Source organism: Leptosomus discolor, chromosome Z, assembly GCF_034619465.1.
Source record: "Leptosomus discolor isolate bLepDis1 chromosome Z, bLepDis1.hap2, whole genome shotgun sequence".
Classification (NCBI taxonomy): domain Eukaryota; kingdom Metazoa; phylum Chordata; class Aves; order Leptosomiformes; family Leptosomidae; genus Leptosomus; species Leptosomus discolor.
The window spans coordinates 33,328,764-33,348,687 of record NC_141419.1 but is presented as its reverse complement, the minus strand read 5'-3'; the positions used below and the strand labels follow the sequence as shown (position 1 = coordinate 33,348,687).

Sequence of the window (19,924 nt, the reverse complement as noted above, 5' to 3'; positions counted from 1 at the left end):
CTTTTATGCTATGCTCCCAGCCTTCCTTGTCATTTGATAGTGTTGTTAGCATTTTTGTAGTGCTGATGAATTAAACAGAAGAGAAAAACAAACTTTTGATTTTGCATTATTTCTCTCTGGTAATGGTTCAAAATATTTCTCTGGGTTAAGAGACAAAGTTAGTGGGATTTACAGACTGGCTTACTGGTACAACAGCAAGAAACTAGTTTAGGTTAGGCTAAGCTAGGCTAGGCTGAGTGAGGAGCAGGGCAAATGGAGTGGAGATATTTGGGGTTAGAAACTCCTTTCTCGGGAAGTGCAGCGTTGTTCCTGCTTAGTGCTACACATGGTGACGTCGTGGGGTGGGGGAAGAGGAAAGAGGAGGGGTGATCTCCTAACAAACAGCTGTTGCAGCTGTAGAGAGAAAGAAGGAGAAAGATCACGAGCAGCAGCAGCAATCTGACCCCTGCAACAGGTAATATCTCTTGAGCGCCGGTCACCTAGACTGCTCAAATGAAAAAAGGAAGGAGGAAAAAAAGTGGGGTGGGAGGTGCCCGTGAAAGAAAAGTACATCTTTTGTGCTGATTCTCAGCAGCTTTCTCCTTTCTGAGATATAGTGCTTGCAGCTTGTCACAGGGGTGGGAGGGGGAACGGGTAGAAGTTCAGACCGATACGACTTAAAAGGAAACCGTGTCAGCAGAGGGGCTTTTCTAGCAGAACTTTCCTGCAGAAAAAAAAAAAAAAAAAAAAGAAGAAAGAAAAAAAGGGAACGTGGCTCTCTGGTTTCAGCGCAAGGGTTGCTTCCTCATGTGTGGCCAGACGGTATGGGCTCACAGGAAGGCAGCAGACTGCAATAGCTCTGAGGGCAGGGAAGTGCTCAGTTCATGCAGGCCTGGGTGGGACCCCCCTGAGAGGGACTGAAAGTGGCTTTCATCCTTGCACCTCGCAAGGGACACATAGCTGGGGCAAGGGCTTCCCTAAACTGGGTGCTGCTGCTGTGCTGTCACCTTAGCTCAAGGGGGACATGGTCCTGACCACCCTTTGGGCACTGAGGGCACCTACCTCCATAGTCACCTTAGATGACAGCTACCACAGAGACACACTGAAGAACTTCATGCTAAAAATAATGAAATGCAATAATTATGTGATTTTTCTGCCTGTGGAAATATGTCAGGCTTTGCAAGCCAAAACTGTATCTCTGCTGGTGAATAAAAGGGAAAAAAGGATGTTTGGGACCATGCTGCTATGTGTGCTACTTCTGAGCGGTCTCATGTTTCATCTAGTTTCCTAGGTTTAGAGCCCCAAGAGAATCTGGTTTCCACTAGCAATGTTGATCCTAAATATGGTAAATGCACCTGTAGCATTTCAATGTATTTGGTATAAAATTAGCCACAGTACATGACACGGAACTGACAACCAAAACAACAGACAGCAAGTCTGGGTCTTCCTACTGCAAGACCCATGTCTGTTTCTTTCTGCTGTCACCAGTGCAGGCAGAGTACTGAAACGTGCAGTTCGCCCTCAATGCCTTCCAATGAAAGCAACCTGAAAGTGTTAAAGCACATCACACCACAAGGAATAAATCCAGCAGCAAGTCCATTTTACAAACTAGGCACCAGGGAGACTAGGAGAGATTTGTAAGGTCAGCTAGCCAGTCTGGGACAGGGTCAGGAACTGAACAGCTACCTGGTGGATTGCTAGTCAGTGTTTTGTCTGCAAGGGTGCTGCAGAAGCAGGCTCTCTGAGGTAAATGTGGAATGGTGACTGCTGTGAGCTGAGGGGAGCGGGAAATCTAATTAAAGTCAGTTTCTTCTGCCAGTGGCCTTTCAAATAGAAGCAGATTGCTGAATATTACGTTGCGACACAAAACTGCTAGGACAGTGAAACGGCTTATCCTCAGTCTGTTTCTGGTTCTCTAGATAAAGAGACCAGACTTTGGATGAGAAAGACCGTAGGTAACAGTTACATTTCAGTTTCCTTTTGTTACACTGAAATAACCTTTTCTCTGCAGATTTCTTCATTCTGTCAAAGACTTCTGTTTGATCTTAGGTACCTTTTTGTGAGGATTAATACTGTAGAATGAAACCCTGTTTTGAGATCAGGGCTGTTTCTTCTCACAGTGGAGAGCATCACGAAGTGAGCGAGCTGTGCTGCTGGCAGCTCTGGGGCTGGGATTGGTCCTCCAGGTAACACTGGCACGCTGCCCACCAGCGCATCTCTACACTTCCCTGGGAATATATGGCCCTCCATAAATGCCAACAGTGTGTATACATTTCAGTGGTCACCAGTACACTGTAAAGATGACGAGTTCTAACACGCAACAGCTGCCATATTGCCAAAACACTAGCGTGAAGCTGCATTTCCAAATGTCCTCTTGGTTACACCCTGTTTAGCCAAGATTAAGTAGCTTAAGAATTGTAAAGACAACAATTTTCTAGCCAGCCAATGGAGGAAGAGTACAGAAAATAAGCGCAAATCACTGAAAGACAAGTTCTGAGGATGAGAGACAGATGTAGCAAACAAAACTTCAGAAGAAGAGAGAAACCATATGCTCAGCTTGCATCCCGTGCAAAGCCCACATGGCAATATCAGACCAAAGAGACTGGTGGAGGTGCTGCCTCAAGATTTTTATAACTGTTCCTGTAACTTTCATACACATTACAGTAATTCCTATCCATCCAGTAATAAGACTGTCTCTTAAATCAGAATAATGTTCTTAATTTTTCGCCTTTCTGTAATGTAGTGTCCCACTTCATTTTCTTCCCACAAGAGAGGACAAAGCGTCATTCAGTAATAAAGCAGTTGGGATTTTGGGTCAGTATTTATAGGGCTCACTGGTCTTTAGTCCAATTAAGTTTTATCACACTTTTCCCAAAAGAGTGTTTATGGAATACATTACTTTGTCTGGGTCCTCATATGTCTTATTTTCACAGTATCGAAGGGCACTGATGTCTCTTGGGAGGTAAATTATGCCAACAAATCTTTCTGTGCTTATTGAAGCAATGATATGAAGAGCAGCCATCCTGCATAACAGGAAGAGAGGAAGAAAGGCATTTTCTATGACCTCCCTAGGATGTACTTAGATCAAAATTTTAGAAGATCAGTTTATCTAGAACAATTTAGAGAAGTATGTGTTGTTATTTATGGTCTTGATCCAATGCTGGGAATGAAGTATGTGCATTTATCATATTTAGATATTTATAAACACAGAAATTAACTGCATTTGTTAATGTATAGATACAAATGAAATGAAGTTTGTTGGCAGAGGTATACCACATGAACTGGATCAAGGGGTAACTTAAAGAACTCTTACTACTTATTGGGGTAGGAAATTAATTGGTTAAACATGGGAGATAAGTTTTAATACAAAATTAATAAATTCATTTCCCAAAAAGGTAGATAGTTCTTTTCATAGCTCGAGGACAGGCCTCTCTCTCCAGAATAAGTCAGAAGAAAATACATTTATGGGAAAGGGAAATGAAGTATTTCCAGAGCCTATGAAGTTTTGCAAAAAGTCAGAATACCTATGAAAATTAGGTTAGAGTAGTTACAAAAGTTAGTCTGCTCCAACAGGAGATTTACCTGCAACTTGAAATGCAGGCTGTGCAGAAAGACAAAGAACCTAATTTAACATTTTTCTGGAAAACCTGTAGAGCAAGTTGGTTTAAAAGGGAAAGACATATCCTTCAGACTGCCTCAAATAAAAGCAGATTGAAATGAGGCTTTCTTTTCCATTTCTTCACTTATATTTCTATAGATACTTACAACCATGCTGCGTGCTGGAGATACTGCAAATTATTTGCATTGTACTTTAAGCTGTCTGAAGGGCGTGATAGAGGCATGTCTTCAGGATGTCATCCAGATGCAGAAACCCCAAGGCAGGTGTCTGCAGGTGTCCAAGGCAGACAGCAGGGCTGCGATGGGTGCAACCCCAGCAGTCCCTCGAGTCTGGTCACACTGTCAAGGCAGAGCCGAGCCAAGCCAAGGGGCTCAGGCTTGAATCCAGCACTCAACGGAGTGTCCTTGTTTAGCTACTTTTTCCTCTGGAGGCACAAATCTCACTGCATGGCCACAGATCACTCTAATCACTGGTGGAAACTCAGAAAATTTTCCTGGGCATATCCTAGATATACCAACAAAGGCAGCCTTTGATCCATTAGGGAAAGTACTGCTCTGTGACCACAGGCAGACACAGACAGTTTTCACTGACCTGTTTACATTTAAGCTGTTTTCCTTTGATTTACTAACATGTCCAAAGAGAGTGCAATTTCTACAGGTCAAAAAGCTTGAATGCTGTAGTAAGTCATACAGTTTGCTTTATCATTTTCACCTCCACAGCTTTACCATGAACATCTACCTCTTTGTGTATGACTTAGTGCAATTCTGTGGACATTCCTGGATATTTACAAATATGATCATCAGGTTCATGTCATTTGGAAAAGGTAGGATTCCTTCTATATTTTCCTTAAACGTTTTAAGAGGCATTGACACATGGAAACATCACATTAGAGATAAAGTTAGGATTCTGAATAGGTTATGTCCGATACCAGGGAAAGTAATTTCAATTGGAAAAACATTGTTTCTTCCATTAAAAAGGGTGAACAAATTACTGGTACCTTTGTTCTGCCTGTATCACATCAGGAATGAAGATCTTGTTTTGCTACCAAGTCGTAATATTCATCAGCATTCTAGTAACATTTGACTTGGACATAGGCTTAGCTGTGACTAGATCCAGTCATTATGGTGAATATTAATCTTATTGAAGCTACTAGGAGGGAATATCTTCGTGGTTATTGCACATGACTCTCTTATCTCCAAAGATGTAACAACATATTTCTCTTTCTGTTGCCTGGGTTTAAGGCACAAAACCAGAAAACTAAAGACTGGAAATTTAAAATTATAATGGTGGACAGTTGTAAATACCTGCTTTGCAGTCTACTTGTTTTAGGAAGTGCCACTGGTACAGATACAGGCAGGAACTCAACATCTCCTCATGTTTAGATATTCCTCATACATTTCCTCATATTTAGAAATATCCTGAAGTGATATCTCTAAACCAACACATCCTGCGCAGTGTTTGCCAGTGCATCAAGTACAGGGGATCCCATTCTTTTCTGTTTCCTGCCTCTGTGTCAGAGTCACACACTGAGCGGACAGCATCCTCCCCTCCCCAAAGCTTTGCTTCTGCTACTGAAAAGTTTGATAGCATGTGAACTTTATTTCTTGTCATCTGCCGTGGCAACTGGGCAAGAAAAAACACAGCGGTTGGTCCAGACTTTTACTAGATAACCACCCTCTAATTTTTCTCTTCGCTTTGTCTGTAGATTCATTAGCCGACACATTTTACTCCATAGGACTTGTAATGCGCCTTTGCCAGTTGTTATCTGTATTGGAGATCCTACACATCCTCATTGGCATTGACAAAAGCCGTCTCTTCCCAAGGTTTTTGCAGGTAAGCCTGTTTCACAAGACCCTCCTTCCACGACCTGTACACTTCAGCCATGGCTGCCCCTGGGGACAAGCCCAGGCTGAACTACCCTGAATGGTCCACCTGCACTCTTTCTCAGTGAGTTTGTCTGCTAATGGTTTGCTAACTGCAGGAGTGGAGCCCTCAGAACTAGGTTGGGAAGGAGCTGCTTTCTCAACTTTTTTCTTTTTGAGTGAAACTGAATAGTAAGTGCCCCACGCCTAGCCCACCACAGCATGCACCCAGAAAACATCCAGACGAGAAGCCACCTGCAGAAACGGGGCAGTCCCCATTTCTAGGGCACCATAGGTGGTTGAGGTCTCCCCAGCCAATTTGTTTACAGGCAGAAGACAACATTTCAGAGCCCAAGTTTCAGTAGATAACTCTTTTCCATGCTATTTCTTTATTGACCAGTGCATGTTTAGTTTATGGGGTAGCAAAGCCATGGCAGTGAGAAAAACACCAGTACATCAAGCCTCTTGAAACAGGGTTTGTTGGCGATCATGGAGTGTGGAAGGAAAATAATTGATTAAGAGAGAGAAATTAAAGGACTGAAGAATAATTAATGTTGGTATGAGAAAGAAAGGAGAATTGTCATATTCTTGCTGCAAGGTTCTCTGCCCTCTCAAGCCCAGACATGGGCAAATTGTGGCAACACCCAGAGGTTCTGATGCTGTTAGGGCATTTACAGGGCATATGTTCAGCTGAAAGCAGAAAACCAGTCAAAAGATCACATGCTATAGCAGAGAGCAAGATGATTCTCTGGCATTTTCCTTACCACACTCTTGTTTTCTGTTGGGAGTTAGCCTCAGGTTTTGGTATTTTTCTTAATGCATTGGAAAAAGTAAAAAAGTTGACCTGAGCCTTCAAACCTTTCCAAATCTTTAGTATTTGAATAATGGTGAAACCGGTATTGCTCTCAATAGTCAGAAGGTAGAAGACTAAGTAAGTAACTAAGTAGTTAGTTACGTTTTTAGTTTTCTGGATAGCCCATTCTTGTCAAATGATGTATTGCATGGGTGAACGTGTTCCTCTTTTCAAATCTGCATTAGAAATTGACTGACTAATACAGATCTCTGTTCTTTATGCTGCTCACCAAGTATGGTAGTAAATTTGTCAAAATGCAATTAACTGTTTTTCCCTGCCTAAATCTACATGCTTTTACACTAAACTAGGAAAATAAAAGTATCCTACCTAATGTGTCCTGTAACAAATCTCACGTCATCTCTTGGAGAGAAAAGCAGCCTGCTAATGCTACAGTCATTAAAGTAAGGCTTGTCCTGGCAGAGTTTACACATTCCCCAGCCCTTACATAGTCCGTTCCTTTCCTACCCAGCCCTACAGAAGCAGAGATCAGGGACGCCTCCACAAAGACTGCTCTGTGTTGCCACAAAAGACACTAGATATGAAATGGATATTCTGAGCAAGAAAACTGGCCTTTCTTGGGCAATGCAACTACTGCAGTACTCCCCAGGGCAGCATGGAGAAGGTGGACGAGGGAACGATACAGCACTATGACTCCAAACATTCGCCTCACAACAAAAATAGCTTTGGATCCCTACTTGGTTCTTTCCTCAAGGGTTCTCTCACCACAAACACAACTCTCTTGCCTTGACGTTAGCAGTAGTCTCATGCTGTCCAAGCTCTTTGGTAGACTCTGCTTTCACTGGGGTTGCCCTGCTTTTGCTGTGAGAGCGCAGGTTAAGCAGTTGTGTGCCAAGAGTAGTCCCATGTGCCTTGCCACACTTTCCCCCCTGCCTCTTAGGAAAAAGAAAAAAAAAGATACATTTCCCACAATGAACTGGGGAAGGACAGTTAGAGATGCTTACCTTACTGCAGCCTGCTGGACTACTGCACATAGTCAGGGCACTGGCAAAGCTGCAAGGACCTGACAGTGGCTGCCCCGTTCTGTGTTCTCACCAAGCTTAGAGCATACCCCCAGATGCATCGCTCAAGCCATGCACACACATGCATATCCACAGTGAAGCTCATCTCAGGTGCCCTCTAGGATGAGAGAACAGGTGGCTCTGGCAAGATTAGGGAAGCACATGGCTGGAGGTAGTGTCACCTTGAATAAAACAAGCTGTGAAAGCACCCCTGTGGTGGCTGGTTGTTTTGCTGGCATTACAGCAAAGGCAAGATTTAAGGAGAATCTGAATGAAGGATTTCTGCCTAATATCCCATTTATTCTGGTTTAGTAGCATTTACAAGGAACACTTTGAGATATACATTACAGGCAGCAGAAAGGCAAACCCAGAGGTGTTTTCTGAAGAAACCCATTCAGGATGGCCACATTGCGGGACAAAGTCTCAGGCTACCAGGCACCTGAGAAGGGTTAGGTAGGTCAAGGCCAAGTCACACCACGAAAGAAAGATGAGTCCGGTGTGATGGATGCTCTGGAGGAATGGAAGACAAGGGAGGGTCAAAAAGTTGGTGCAAAGGGATGTCTCTCAGGGCTTTTGCAGCTTGAATGACTGAGAGGACAGGAGAACGTGTCATATGTCATTGCAGTTGGCAAAACAAAGGATAATGACATTTAGTAGTCTGGTCAGGGAGAAAAGGCTGATGGAACTGGTACTTCAGCAAAGGAGAGAGTGGTAAAGATGTAAGAAAAGACTGGTGGTTTTGTGAACAAAACACCAGTTTGTGGTCCTGTGCAAACAGGATCAGATTTTCCAGATCAAAAGCAATGTGCTATGGCTTTGTGATAAAAACATTAACTTCTAACTTAATCTAAATATTTAGTAGCACTTTTTTTAAACATTCTCTAAATTGAAGAGTTATATAAGGGTTTCAGGTAAGAAGCATGATACTGCGCAGCCACAGTTATTAAAAAAAATGGAAGTGAATGTGCTGCCTGTTCCCACCCTAATCTCAGCTAGGCTAATTTGCTCTGTTTTGCTTACTTGCTTCAAATGCCCAGGCTGCTTTGTGGAAATTTATGCCATTCTACAGAACTTACTATATCCTCTGAGAGACCAGTCCTGGGAGAGGAAGGAAATTCCAGTTTGATTTTAACGAAAAGAACAAGAAGGAATGAAAAATGAAACCACTGTATTTATGCTTTGTGAACATGAAAACACTTCTAGTTTTGCCCTTTTTTTTTTTTTTTTAAGGAAGAGTGTCGCAACAGAGAATACCATATTTTCATTCATGCAAGGACAAATGACCCATAGAAGGGATTAGCTGTGGCTGAGCAGCAGCACATGCTTTTTATATATATGTATATACATATGTGTGTACACACACACACGTATACATATGCACACATGTATGTGTGTATACTTATATATGTACATGATTCCATGTATCTGTGTATACAGATCTGTGTATCGGGGCACAATATCAACAGACATTTACTGGAATCCTTATTTCAAGTAGCACCCTGCCTTTGTCACTTGCTGAAAAGGTCCCCAGCCTCTGACTAATCCCTGCATCTCCCTTCGGTTTCTGTGGGCTACCTAAACGCGTGAGTGCTATGAAAGAAAAGAGCACAGCGTCCTGAAGGGGAATAAAGGCAAGCAGGCAGGCAACCTCCTGATTTACACCTGAGGATGTCACAGTTGCCCTGAGCAGCCAGGCCTGTGTCCTGCCCCGCAAATGTGCTCCAGAGCAAGGCCATGGGCAGTTTTCAGTTTCGGCCTCCAATGGCTGCTTTGTGCATCCCATTGTTTGCTGTCTATCAGGAACAGAAGACCTATAGGGGACCTGCTTTGTGTCAGGTCCTGTTCCCTGCTCTTGCAGGTGCTCAACCTACTTTACACAGTCTGAATACTGACTTCCATCACCTGCAACTAGTGAGGCTGAGGGCCCAAACACGAATCCTCTGATGTAGGAAAACTGCTCAGCCACAGCTAGGTGATACACACTGCCTCCTGTGCACCTGCTTGTGCCATGGGGAGAGAGTGGGATCCACTGCCAGACCATGAGGCTGAATTGTGGGTCTCCATAGCCACTCTGGCTCATTGGCTAGTGCTCATCCTTTTGAAAGTGGGGATGGTAGCTACCTGTCCACTGCTTATCCTTCTGTCTCACAGAAATGGGGTCAGCTCCTGATCACTTGACCTGTGCTGTTTTCTAGCAAGTGACCGTTTGGAAAACCTGCCAGCTCTCACATCTAAAAACATGTCCACCTTTTCATTATTGTGATAAAGCTTTGGTCTCCAGGTGAGACTAGTCACTGTGGCAGCTCCCTGAAACATCTCATATATTAACAGTATTGCAGAACTCTTTCTCCACATCCCAGCCTCATTTTAGGGCTGGTAACAAAATGCCCATACTACTAATGCTGCACTCCTTTACCATCCGTCACCAAAATTATTTTAGCTCAGGGTCTATTTTCTTTATTCTCTCATTGAGCAAAATCATTCAAAGCTCTCACACTGCTTTTACCTTTGTTTCGATTTCCCTGTTATGATGGTTGTCCCACTATGCTTCTCCCATGTCTGTTCTATCTGGTTTCACATCCAGCATGAATACTTCCAGTTCCCCCATTTTCTTGACAGGTTCCTTAGCACCAGTGCACAAACACAGGACTTACTACCTCGCTCTCTGTTTCCTGGCCTGTCTGTACAGAAGTCTGTCAACATCTGACCTTCTTAGAAATCAGTTCCTCACAGTTAGGGACCAAAGGGATCATCAGCACAAGGTGACAGTCAAGGCAGAGTGAGAGGGAGCAAAACCATTTTTATCTGTTGTGGCCCCTCAGTGCTTTTCAAGATGAGGAACCAGATCCCTAGGGGAGGGACACGGCCTCTTTCTGTACGAAAAGTTGCTGTTACGTAATTTTGCTGAACAGTGAAGTGAGGCTGCTTTATCTGACAGATGTGGTTTGCAAAAAAAAAAGTCTGTAGGCAAAATGTTTTGCACAGGAACCAGTAAACATTACAAAGCAAAACTACTGCACAAATTGCCGAGAGGCCAAGTTCTTATTTCATTTAAGGTAGGAGTAAGGGCAAGGGGGAAACCAGTGAAGAAGAATGACTGTGCTTATAAACCCTACCTTGTTAATCAGTTTTAATCTCATGACTTTTCACTGACTTGACATCTTAACCCATAAAATCACTAAAACCTAAGGTACCTTATGGAAGAGATGGCAGTGAGCATTAAAAAACCCAATGAAGACATACTGTTTCATGTTTTCTCCTTCAGCGCTTTCAAACAGAGGGTAAATCAGAATGAACTGGTACTGTTCTGAGAGAGTTTCACAAGCAACTGTTGGCAGTACTGAATACTACAGAGATACATATTTTACAGGGCAGGGCATGGATACTGATAGGAAGCTTGTCCAAGAAACTTGTTTTTAATTTCTTGAGCTTTAATATTGCCAAAATATTTCTTTAAGCTGGAGACGCTGCCTGTTTAATCCACTTATCTTTTCATTTGCAAAGGCATACCTTGTGTGTCAGATAAGGTTAAACCACTAGAAAAATGTTACAACATAAATATGTCAATAATTCATACACGTAAATGTCAAGACTAAACCCACTTCTCCTCGCCAGGAATAAGAAGGAAAGAAAAACAAGGAATTCTACTATTCCCCTTCCTTTCTGCAAATCTTATGTGAGAGACATCCCTTGGAACACAGATCTCCAAGCTATGGAAAGCCGAGCTGGGTCTGTGAGATTAGCGCTGCCTGGCATACTACCCACTCAAGGGCCCTCTGTATCCCACAGCCTCCTACACAGCCTAGGAAGCTTACCCTCACCAGCCCTCCACGCACCAGGGTGCAGCCAGAGACGTCCCTTGTCCTATGACCTCAGCCAGCTCATCCACAGGTTTCCTGGGCTACACACACAAGCCATCCCTGTCGGCAAGCACACCTCCCTCCACCCTTACCACAGCAGATCTAGGGTGCTGCAGCCAACAGTTCCCAGTACCCCGAGCTGGAGGCTAATGGGGTCTTGAACAAAAGCAGACTAAGAAGCGAAATGGAGCACATGTGGCCGCCTATTTTGCCAAAGTGTCACAGAAATGAGAGCTACAGAAGATGCTACCTGAATTCACAATTCTCTTTTCTTTTCAGATCACTGAGAGAATAATTGTTTTATTTGTCGTGATCAACAGTCAGGAAGAAGTTCAATGCAAATATGTCGTGTGTGTTTTATTTTTCCTTTGGAATTCATTAGATGTGGTCAGGTAAGGAGTCAATGGCGAAACCACGAGGGAAAATGGGTCATTCTTGCGAGCAGATCCCCACCCCACTGCACTGCAGGCCCATTTCATTATTTTGAAATTGGTAGAAAAGTGTATTATCCATTTTAAATAAAATCTTGGACCTTGTAAGCTACTCACTAATCTTTACAAAAATCCACGTAGTTGAGAGGCAGAGTGACTTACAGAAGTAAATCACTGCATTAACATTTTTAGTTCAAAGGCTTTGGCCTTTTTAACAAAAATTTAGAAGGTAATCACAACTACCTCCCAGGGGACAGCAATTTCCGAAACTGAGCTACAATCCTATTGCTTTTTTTTTATCATCTCACTTCGATCCAAGACTAACAGCACAGTAAGGCAGCACCAGCAGAACTTCTTACTAAGATGGAAAGACTATTCTGGGGTAATTGCACTGAGCTTTCCAAAAAGCCAAGAGCTCCTGCTGCAGAGACTGAGAATTTTGGTGCAGTATGGCATATATCACACTGCAGTGACAAAGCACAAGAGAGAGAATGTATAGGAATACAATTTAGGATTTTTATCTCAAAAATTTTGTATGGTGGAAGGTTACCAGTACCTCCCTGTAGTAAAAGTATAGTGGTGAAAATTCCATATTACTGACTTTTGCATTGATATCTGAATTCAATAGTATTTCTCAAACGTAACTTAAGCCTCTATGGACCTCAGTTTGTAGACTTACAGCAGGGAAGACATACAGAATGAAGAAGCACTTTAACAAGACATAGCCCTCACGGCAACCTCTGTATGGGAGCAAAATTTTTCTTTGTCTTTTTTCTTTCCACTAAAATAGCTTTCTGCTATTCTAAATACATTGCTTTCGGGAATGACTGCGGAATATGGATTTAGGCACCAAAGGAAATGTGTTATAAGAGAGATGTGAAAAAGGAAGTGTCAGGTAGGATCAATAAGAAAGATTTTATGTCAGCTTCAGGGTATTTGTACTACACATGTTAATGAACTACTACTTGTATTAATTATTTAGATTAGTGCTCCATCTCATTTCTTTTTGAAGTTTGTACAGCTAAAATAGAAGAACCTAATCTCAAATGAAGGGGTTTTGCGCAGCCGGAGAGAGGCCAAAAGTGTAAATAATACTGGCTGTAATTCCTGTCAGTGCCTAACAGTCCTATCAATGCGTAATTATTTTCTATCACTGCTAAAGAACGCAGTCCATGCACCAGTAGCAGTAACAGCAGCCATTTAATAGGCAAGGTACTGTGGTCTATAGCAGTAAATGACCAAATAACAATGCATAGTGCAACTTGTACAGATTTAAAATTCTTACCTAGTTTACAGCATCTGTGCCATGTCCTAGGAACTCAAAGAAGCAGTCATGTCCAAAAGTGTACAGGAATCTATCCTATCCCTTGTCCAACTAGTCTTAAAGTCTTACAAGTTCTTCCACATGGTTCTTCAGGGACATAAATATCCTGTGCATTATGGCTAATGGTATACTGACAGCAAATTCTGCAAGGTTTTCCATATGTGATCTTTCCTGCTTATACCATCAACAGCCCAAGAAGGTGTATAGAGAGGGAGTAGCCATTACCTTTTTGTACTGGGTTGAGATATGCCTTAAAAGTAATAATAACAACAAAATTGAGACAGTCCTGAGGTTGCAGAGGGCAAACTTGAGAGAAGACAGTACATTTATAGCCTATCAAACTCTTCTACAGTTCAGGAATGATGAAAAATTAGACAAATCAGTAAGAAGTGAATACAGAAAGTTTGTTTAATGCTGGTTCCATCTGTCAGAAACAGTCCTGACTAACAGTGGCTTAAAAATCCTTATTTTCATATCTCCAGCAAGACCACAGGACAAAAAGCCTTTCAGAAAAAATGCCATCAGACCTGTTTCTCCAGCGTTTGGAAAGCTGCTGTACCACTTTTAGATCAAACTAGCTAGGATCAGCTCACCTTTGGAGACTGAAGTCCTAGGCATTCTGGTCTGCCAGTAAGCAACAGTAACAGCCATAGTAATAACAAAACGCTGCAATACGCTGGAGTGCAACTGCTTTTTTTGCACCTACTACCACTTCTGAGGTCCAGGGGAGGGGCAGCCATACTACAGAAGATTAAATACCTGCAATTACCTTGCTGCTTAGCCTCTTCCAGCAGTGTTTTAGCTAGCTCAGCAGTCATAAATCGGCATTTTCTTAGTCCCAAGCAACAGTCATATTCTGCCTGCCCCTCTCAGTTGTAACATCTCCATCTGAAATCCATTTTCTGATGGATAAATATGAAATCATGCTGGTTTCTGACTGAGCCTTCAGGCTGGATGGCTGTACTGCTGTCTGTCTGCTCTAGGCTGTAGCATCACAGACAACCCTTCTGAAACAACGAACCATCTACTTTCAGCCATCAACCAGAGCCTGAACAAAACTGCTGCAGTATTGCTCTGTAGTTTTCTCAGATAGGCAGCTCCAAGCTCTTCTGCAATTCCCCTGGATTTTTCAATAATGTATCTTTATTTTAAAGACATGATCATTCCCTCTGAGCTCATGTGCTGTTCCTCTTACTGCAGGTACACTTACAACATGTTAGCAAGGACAGGAATAACCTACCTACCACTGACATGGCTCAACTTTTCACTGTGCATCCTGCTCTATCCCCTTTCAGTTCTGGCTAAAGGTAAGGAGATGGAAATGTACCAACGACTTGCTTTCTTAATCTTCTTTAGAAGAATTTGATCAGTTAAATTGTCATTTGTGTTTACAATATTTGTGTTACCAAAGTAGTCATAAATGTTTACGTATTCTCATATTAACCTGTATGTCACCTGTCTTTCTCTTCTCTGTACTTTTTTCCTTACTAGGGGTTCTCTTGGCTTTGTGTGTCCAGGTTTTTTTGTTTGTTTTGAACAGCATGGGAAAATGCTTATTTTTCTGGGTAAAACAGGAAAATACCCCCACAAAAGACACATGGATTCTCCCATTCCAGACTGGCTACATTAGGCAGCTTTGGGACTGTCATACTTGGCAGCTTATCATACCTACACTAGGCAATTTGCCCACTGAGAACACATTGAAAGCAGTGCAACTACAGGAGTGACAGAACTTGTTACTGAATAGGAAATACATGCTAATTCTAGTATTAAGAGCAATTAGCACTTCAGACCTCAAAAACTGAAGTCAAGGAGGAAACAACATGGGTGTATGCATATGAATGACATTGTGAATTCAGTATATAATACAGCTATCTGTGCCTTAAAGGTAACTGACTTTTACATGAAGCTTTTTGATCTTCAACCTCCTTTTGACTAAAGATTTACCATGTTATTTTACAGCATTTGCAATTTGTGTATCACTGCCTTATTTTGAATCCTTTGGCACATACTCCATCAAGCTACCATTTCCATTTGCCTTCTCAATCTACTTTCCCTATGTTCTGAAAATGTACCTGCTAGTGCTCTTTACAGGTAAGTATCTCATCTTCCAGAAAGCTGGGTCTCAACACAACTGGTATGCCTATGGCAACAAAAAAATCAGATCAGCACAGCTCCTCTCACAAACTCTAACTCTCTCTGCCACATCTCCTGCAGACCACTGCAGGGAAGTTAATCACCAGCTGTTTTGATTTCTGATGTCTTTCAAATACAAATAATTGAACTTGCAAGAGACACTGAGTGTGAGGCATAAAAATACAAAACAAAAATATAAAAATCAGTCCACTGATTCAGGCCTTACAATCACTTACTGAAGTTTGCTTCCCACTTGATGCCAAATCAATTCTCATTTGATCAAACTTTAATTCTGTGCAATCCCTCCTCTCTTATTCCTCCTAGCTGGTATGAGAGGCTGTATCTAAATTAAGACTTTTACAGCTTGATTATCCAAAGAGGTGAAAAAAGAGCCCACCTCAAAATCTGTGTCTAAACAGACCCCTTCTCCTTCTCAACAAAATACTTCTGAAAAATTTGAACTCAACCAGGCTGCATTACAGCCAAGTCTTCGTTCTGCCATTGGCTTTAACACTAATTTGAAGGATCTCATCTTTGCGATGCATGTTCTGTTCCTGAGTTCGTGGAAAGAACTGTGCAAAGTTGCCAGATGAAGGCTCACACTGTTCCCTCTAAATGAACTGAAGACATTTTAGACTCTACTGTCTTGTTTTTACACCACTTTGTGTTTTGATTCAGGTATGTGCTTTATCATCCCGAACCTCTTCTCCGAAAGGAAGGCCCACCTAGGGACAGGCAACATTAAAAAGAAAAGAAGCTAAGTTGATATTTTGTTTGGAAATAAGAAATGTATTTCCAGTGGGCTGCTGCATATCATAGGTTAAAAAGAAATTAGACAAAGATTTTCAATGCAAAACTCCTGTTTGCATGTACATTATCTGGCTGTGTAGAATTTTCAGAAGAGGCAGGTCTCCTTAATGCACCTCAAAAATGAAGCTGCTCAAAATAACTAATTACTTTGGAAAGTTTTGACTTCAAATAGCAGGAGTTTTAAAAATGAACATACTTTTTCTAAAATGTATTAGAGAACTCTGAAAAGTTTGAAGAGTGCCTCCACTCACAATTCCACTAACAACCCTTATTTTGGTGTTAACTCCTGCCTCACTAGTAACAGATATTCTGTAAAGACAATACCATTTAATCCATAAGATTATTTTATATTAGGCCAAGATTTATGTGCCTCATATATATAAATGCTAAATTGGCCAGAACTGCAATCTCTCAGGGAGCAGAAGCTGGAAACTTTGCAACCTATGAGATTCACATGGTGATTAGCCCCAGGCATTCACAAAGGATCCCTCATATTCTAGCCTAACCTTTACTTTTCCAAACAAGATTCCAGAAAATGCAGCTAAAGCACAAAGGCAAGTGATTAGGTACTCGTCTACTATATATTCAAGGGGATATTTAAGGGTCAGAAGTAAAAACTTTTAAGTGTGAGTCTGGCAGACTTAAGAATCTCTTTCCCCACAATTATTTTCTTCCATGCTGAACAGCAGATAGATATGCAAAAGAACTGTGATGTAGTCAGGCCACATATATATTGTTCTTTAAACAGAACTGAATGACTATCAAAAGCCATGTGCAAAATTCTAGCCATTTTACTCAAGTGCATTTTACTCAAGTGCACTTCTGCAGGACTACCTGGGAGAATGCAACTAGAACATAGTCTCTTCAGCAACTGGGAATGAAGAATGCAGACAGCAACCCAGTGAACTGTACAGGCAAAAGTGGATAAATAACTGCTTAGAAGCTGGCAGGGGCTCTTCTGGTATTTCATCCATATTGATTATCACCTACATATGAATTCAAGCAGGTGGAGGAGAAAAGTGAGGCTATTTTTTCAAGCTTGACTAAAAACTGGGGAGAGGGAAGAAAGATAATGGTTAGAGGGAAGACAATCTTAAAAGGAAAAATGAACACTACCACAATATGAAGATGCTTTTGCCTGTATGACTTTCTAAACCATGTGGCCTAAGAGGGTATATAAGGAAAGAGTGAAGCTGGCCTTGATGAATTCATTTGTTACAAAAGGCCACCTACTATCATTTTTCTTTAATATGTGGCAGACAACGCCCGCAGACTATAGCGACCACTGCAGTATTTGCAAGCCATCAGCAACAAGGTCATGCATGCAATAGTATAGGGTCAACCCTGGAATATTTTTTTTTCTGAAGCACTGCAAACAGAGGTAGGAATTTGCAATTTAAGAGATACAGAAGCACCTCCACTTCAGACTTCTGTCTAACCCAAACTGATTCAAGTGTGGACAACATGATGAAACATACAGAGCAGCTGAACAGAACGACAGCTTTGAAGAAGGGAGCCAGAATAAGAACACTTCATATCAAACCACTACATAACACACTGAAGGTGAAACATGGGTATTTTTCCCCTTGGAAATTCAATCTAATCTGTTTCTCATCAAACTACCTGGAGTTAACATACCCTGTAGAAGGAAAGGCGACATATGATATTCTATTTGGTCTATGTGGCAAGGCTTTGGCAGTGGGGAAGTGGGGAAGCTGCATGGATGGTCTCCATGAGAAGCAGCCAGGGGCTTCTCCCATGCCAGACACAGCTGGTTCCAGCCAGCTCTGAAACGAGAGCCACCTCAGGACACTACTGAGCCAAACAGAAAAGCTGATGGCACCTCTGTGAAAACGTATTTAAGAAAAGATAAAAAAAAATGCTATGCAGCAGCTGTGAGAGAAGAATATGAAAAATGTGAGAGAAACAGCCCTGCAGACACCAAGGTCAGTGGGGAGGTCAGAGGAGGTGCTCCAGGCACTACAGCAGATTCCCTGTGGCCCATGGAGAAGACCATGGTGGAGCAGCTTGTCCCACTACAGCGCATGGAGGACCATGCCAGACAAGATCTCCACACTGCAGCCTGTGCAGGATGCCATGCTGCAGCAGGTGGATGTACCCTGAAGAAAGCTGCAGCCCACAGAGAGCCCACACAGGACCAGCCTTTTCCAGAGGGACTGTACCCCATGGAAAAGACCTGTGCTAGACCAGCCTGTGAGAAAGAACCATGTTGGAGCAGTTCATGAAGGACTGTATGCCATGGGAGGGACCTCAAGCTGAAGCAGGTGAACAGTGTGAGGATGAACAAGCAGCAGAGATGAAGGTTTATGAACTGACTGCAACCCCCATTCCCTACCCACCCTGCACTGCCTGGGGAGGGAGGAGGTAGAAGAGTCAGGAATGAAGGAGTGAAGTTGAGCCTAGGAAGAAGGGAAGGGTGGGGGGAAGGCGTTTTTAGTTTTGTCTTTGTTACCATCCTACTCTATTTTTAATCGGCAATAAATTACTCTTCCCCAAGGTGAGTCTGTTTTTTTAACAGTAAATGGTAAATTATCTCCCTGTCTTTACCTTGACCCACAAGCTTTCTCATCTTATTTTCACCCTGTCCTGTTGAGGAGGAGGAGTGAAAGGAGGAGCTGAATGGGCATCTGGCAGGCAGCCAGCCAAGGTCAAACCTACCACAGGTATTCATATTAAGCTTTGTTTATTGTTTTGTGTTTAAAAAAACCCCACAGGATGTTATGCTCTCCCTTTGCATTGATTCTTACAGCTGGCTAAAAGGCTGGACTAGGAGAAGGATTCTTTAAAATTCTCTATGGGGAGGACCTTCAAACCTAAAATGCAAGAAAAAGGCATGAAGTTAATGACAGAAGACTTCCCCACCTCTTTCTGATGCAGAGGTAACTTGGGACAGGCAATTGGGACATCCAGGGAATCAGCCTTCCATGCACAACCACAGCAGGCCACTGTAACTTCAGCTCCAACACCATTATCTTAGTTACTGGAAAAACTCAGGGCTGGGCAGGCAAAAAGGTGCTTCAAAAGCTGCCCGAGTCTTTCCATCTCTGGGAACTTAAATCTTTGTTCAAAACAATTGTCTTGAGACCCCAGCTCATCTGCATCTTCATTTAGATAATCTGATATTAGAATCAAAATAAAAGTTGTTCTTACATAGTGATGTAAACACAGGCAAAATAATGTACTGTATAGACAACGGCAAAGAAATACCACTAGGGAAGTGATATATAATTCAAAGTGGTTAAACAAACTCTTTAGGAACAGAAGGGTATCTGACTACTACATTTGTCTGACATTTAAAAACACACTAGTTTTAGTACAGCTTATGTACTATGAGATTGAATTCATAAATATGCACATGAAAGACATACACTGTGGAAAAGAAACTACACCTAAGTGCTAAAGATAGGAAATAAAAAATTTATCCCTTCTATTTGCCCATAGAACAGCTATGCTGGAGTCACAAGAACTTGTCCTGCCAAGATCTCTACCACCAGCTTCTTTTGCTGCCTTCCTGTACATCTAAAATAAGTAGCAATTAACTTGCCAACCTCAGTCCTTGAAAGTCATTGTCTTCAGAGCAACATACTATTTTGAAAGAGATCACCTAGAAACAAAAACCGTATTAATTTCTCCAGCACTAGCACACAATAGGAATTGTCCCTCCATCACAGACTATGTGTATACTTGCAGGTACAGCAGCCAAATAAGAATGGAACTATAGAGTGAAAGGATTCACAATGAGGACCCAACAGCCAACTTACTTCCCTTTCAGAAGGTTTTACTTCAAACCAGTTCTAGTTTAGTCCTGTGGGCTGAACAGAGAGTTGGTAGAGCACAGTGGAGTATTTAGAACAGAATAGTTCCAGTTGGAATGGACCTACAACAATCCTCTTGTCCAGCTGCCTGACCACTCCACACTGACCAAGTTCAAGTGTATTATTAAGGGCACTGTCCAAATGCCACTTAAACACTGACAGGCATGGGGCATCGACCACCTCTCTAGGAAGTCT

At 42.2% G+C, this 19,924-nt stretch overlaps 1 protein-coding gene across 1 annotated transcript; it reads left to right on the top strand.

The window, feature by feature from the left end:
- The first annotated feature begins 423 nt into the window (after nucleotides 1-423).
- On the top strand, nucleotides 424-18,410 carry HACD4 (3-hydroxyacyl-CoA dehydratase 4). Its single transcript, XM_009960403.2, has 7 exons — nucleotides 424-454; nucleotides 4,318-4,421; nucleotides 5,304-5,431; nucleotides 11,472-11,584; nucleotides 14,148-14,254; nucleotides 14,910-15,041; nucleotides 15,762-18,410. The coding sequence occupies exons 2-7, from the start codon at nucleotides 4,325-4,327 to the stop codon at nucleotides 15,842-15,844; spliced, it is 660 nt and encodes a 219-aa protein (XP_009958705.1). The 5' UTR covers nucleotides 424-454; nucleotides 4,318-4,324; the 3' UTR covers nucleotides 15,845-18,410.
- Nucleotides 18,411-19,924: the final 1,514 nt, after the last annotated feature.

Coding starts and splice junctions, on each gene's coding strand:
- HACD4 (XM_009960403.2), top strand. CDS start 4,325: ATGAACATCTACCTCTTTGTGTATGACTTAGTGCAATTCTGTGGACAT. Junction 5,432..11,471: donor TCTTCCCAAGGTTTTTGCAG/GTAAGCCTGTTT, acceptor TTTTCTTTTCAG/ATCACTGAGAGAATAATTGT. Junction 14,255..14,909: donor CCTTTCAGTTCTGGCTAAAG/GTAAGGAGATGG, acceptor GTTATTTTACAG/CATTTGCAATTTGTGTATCA.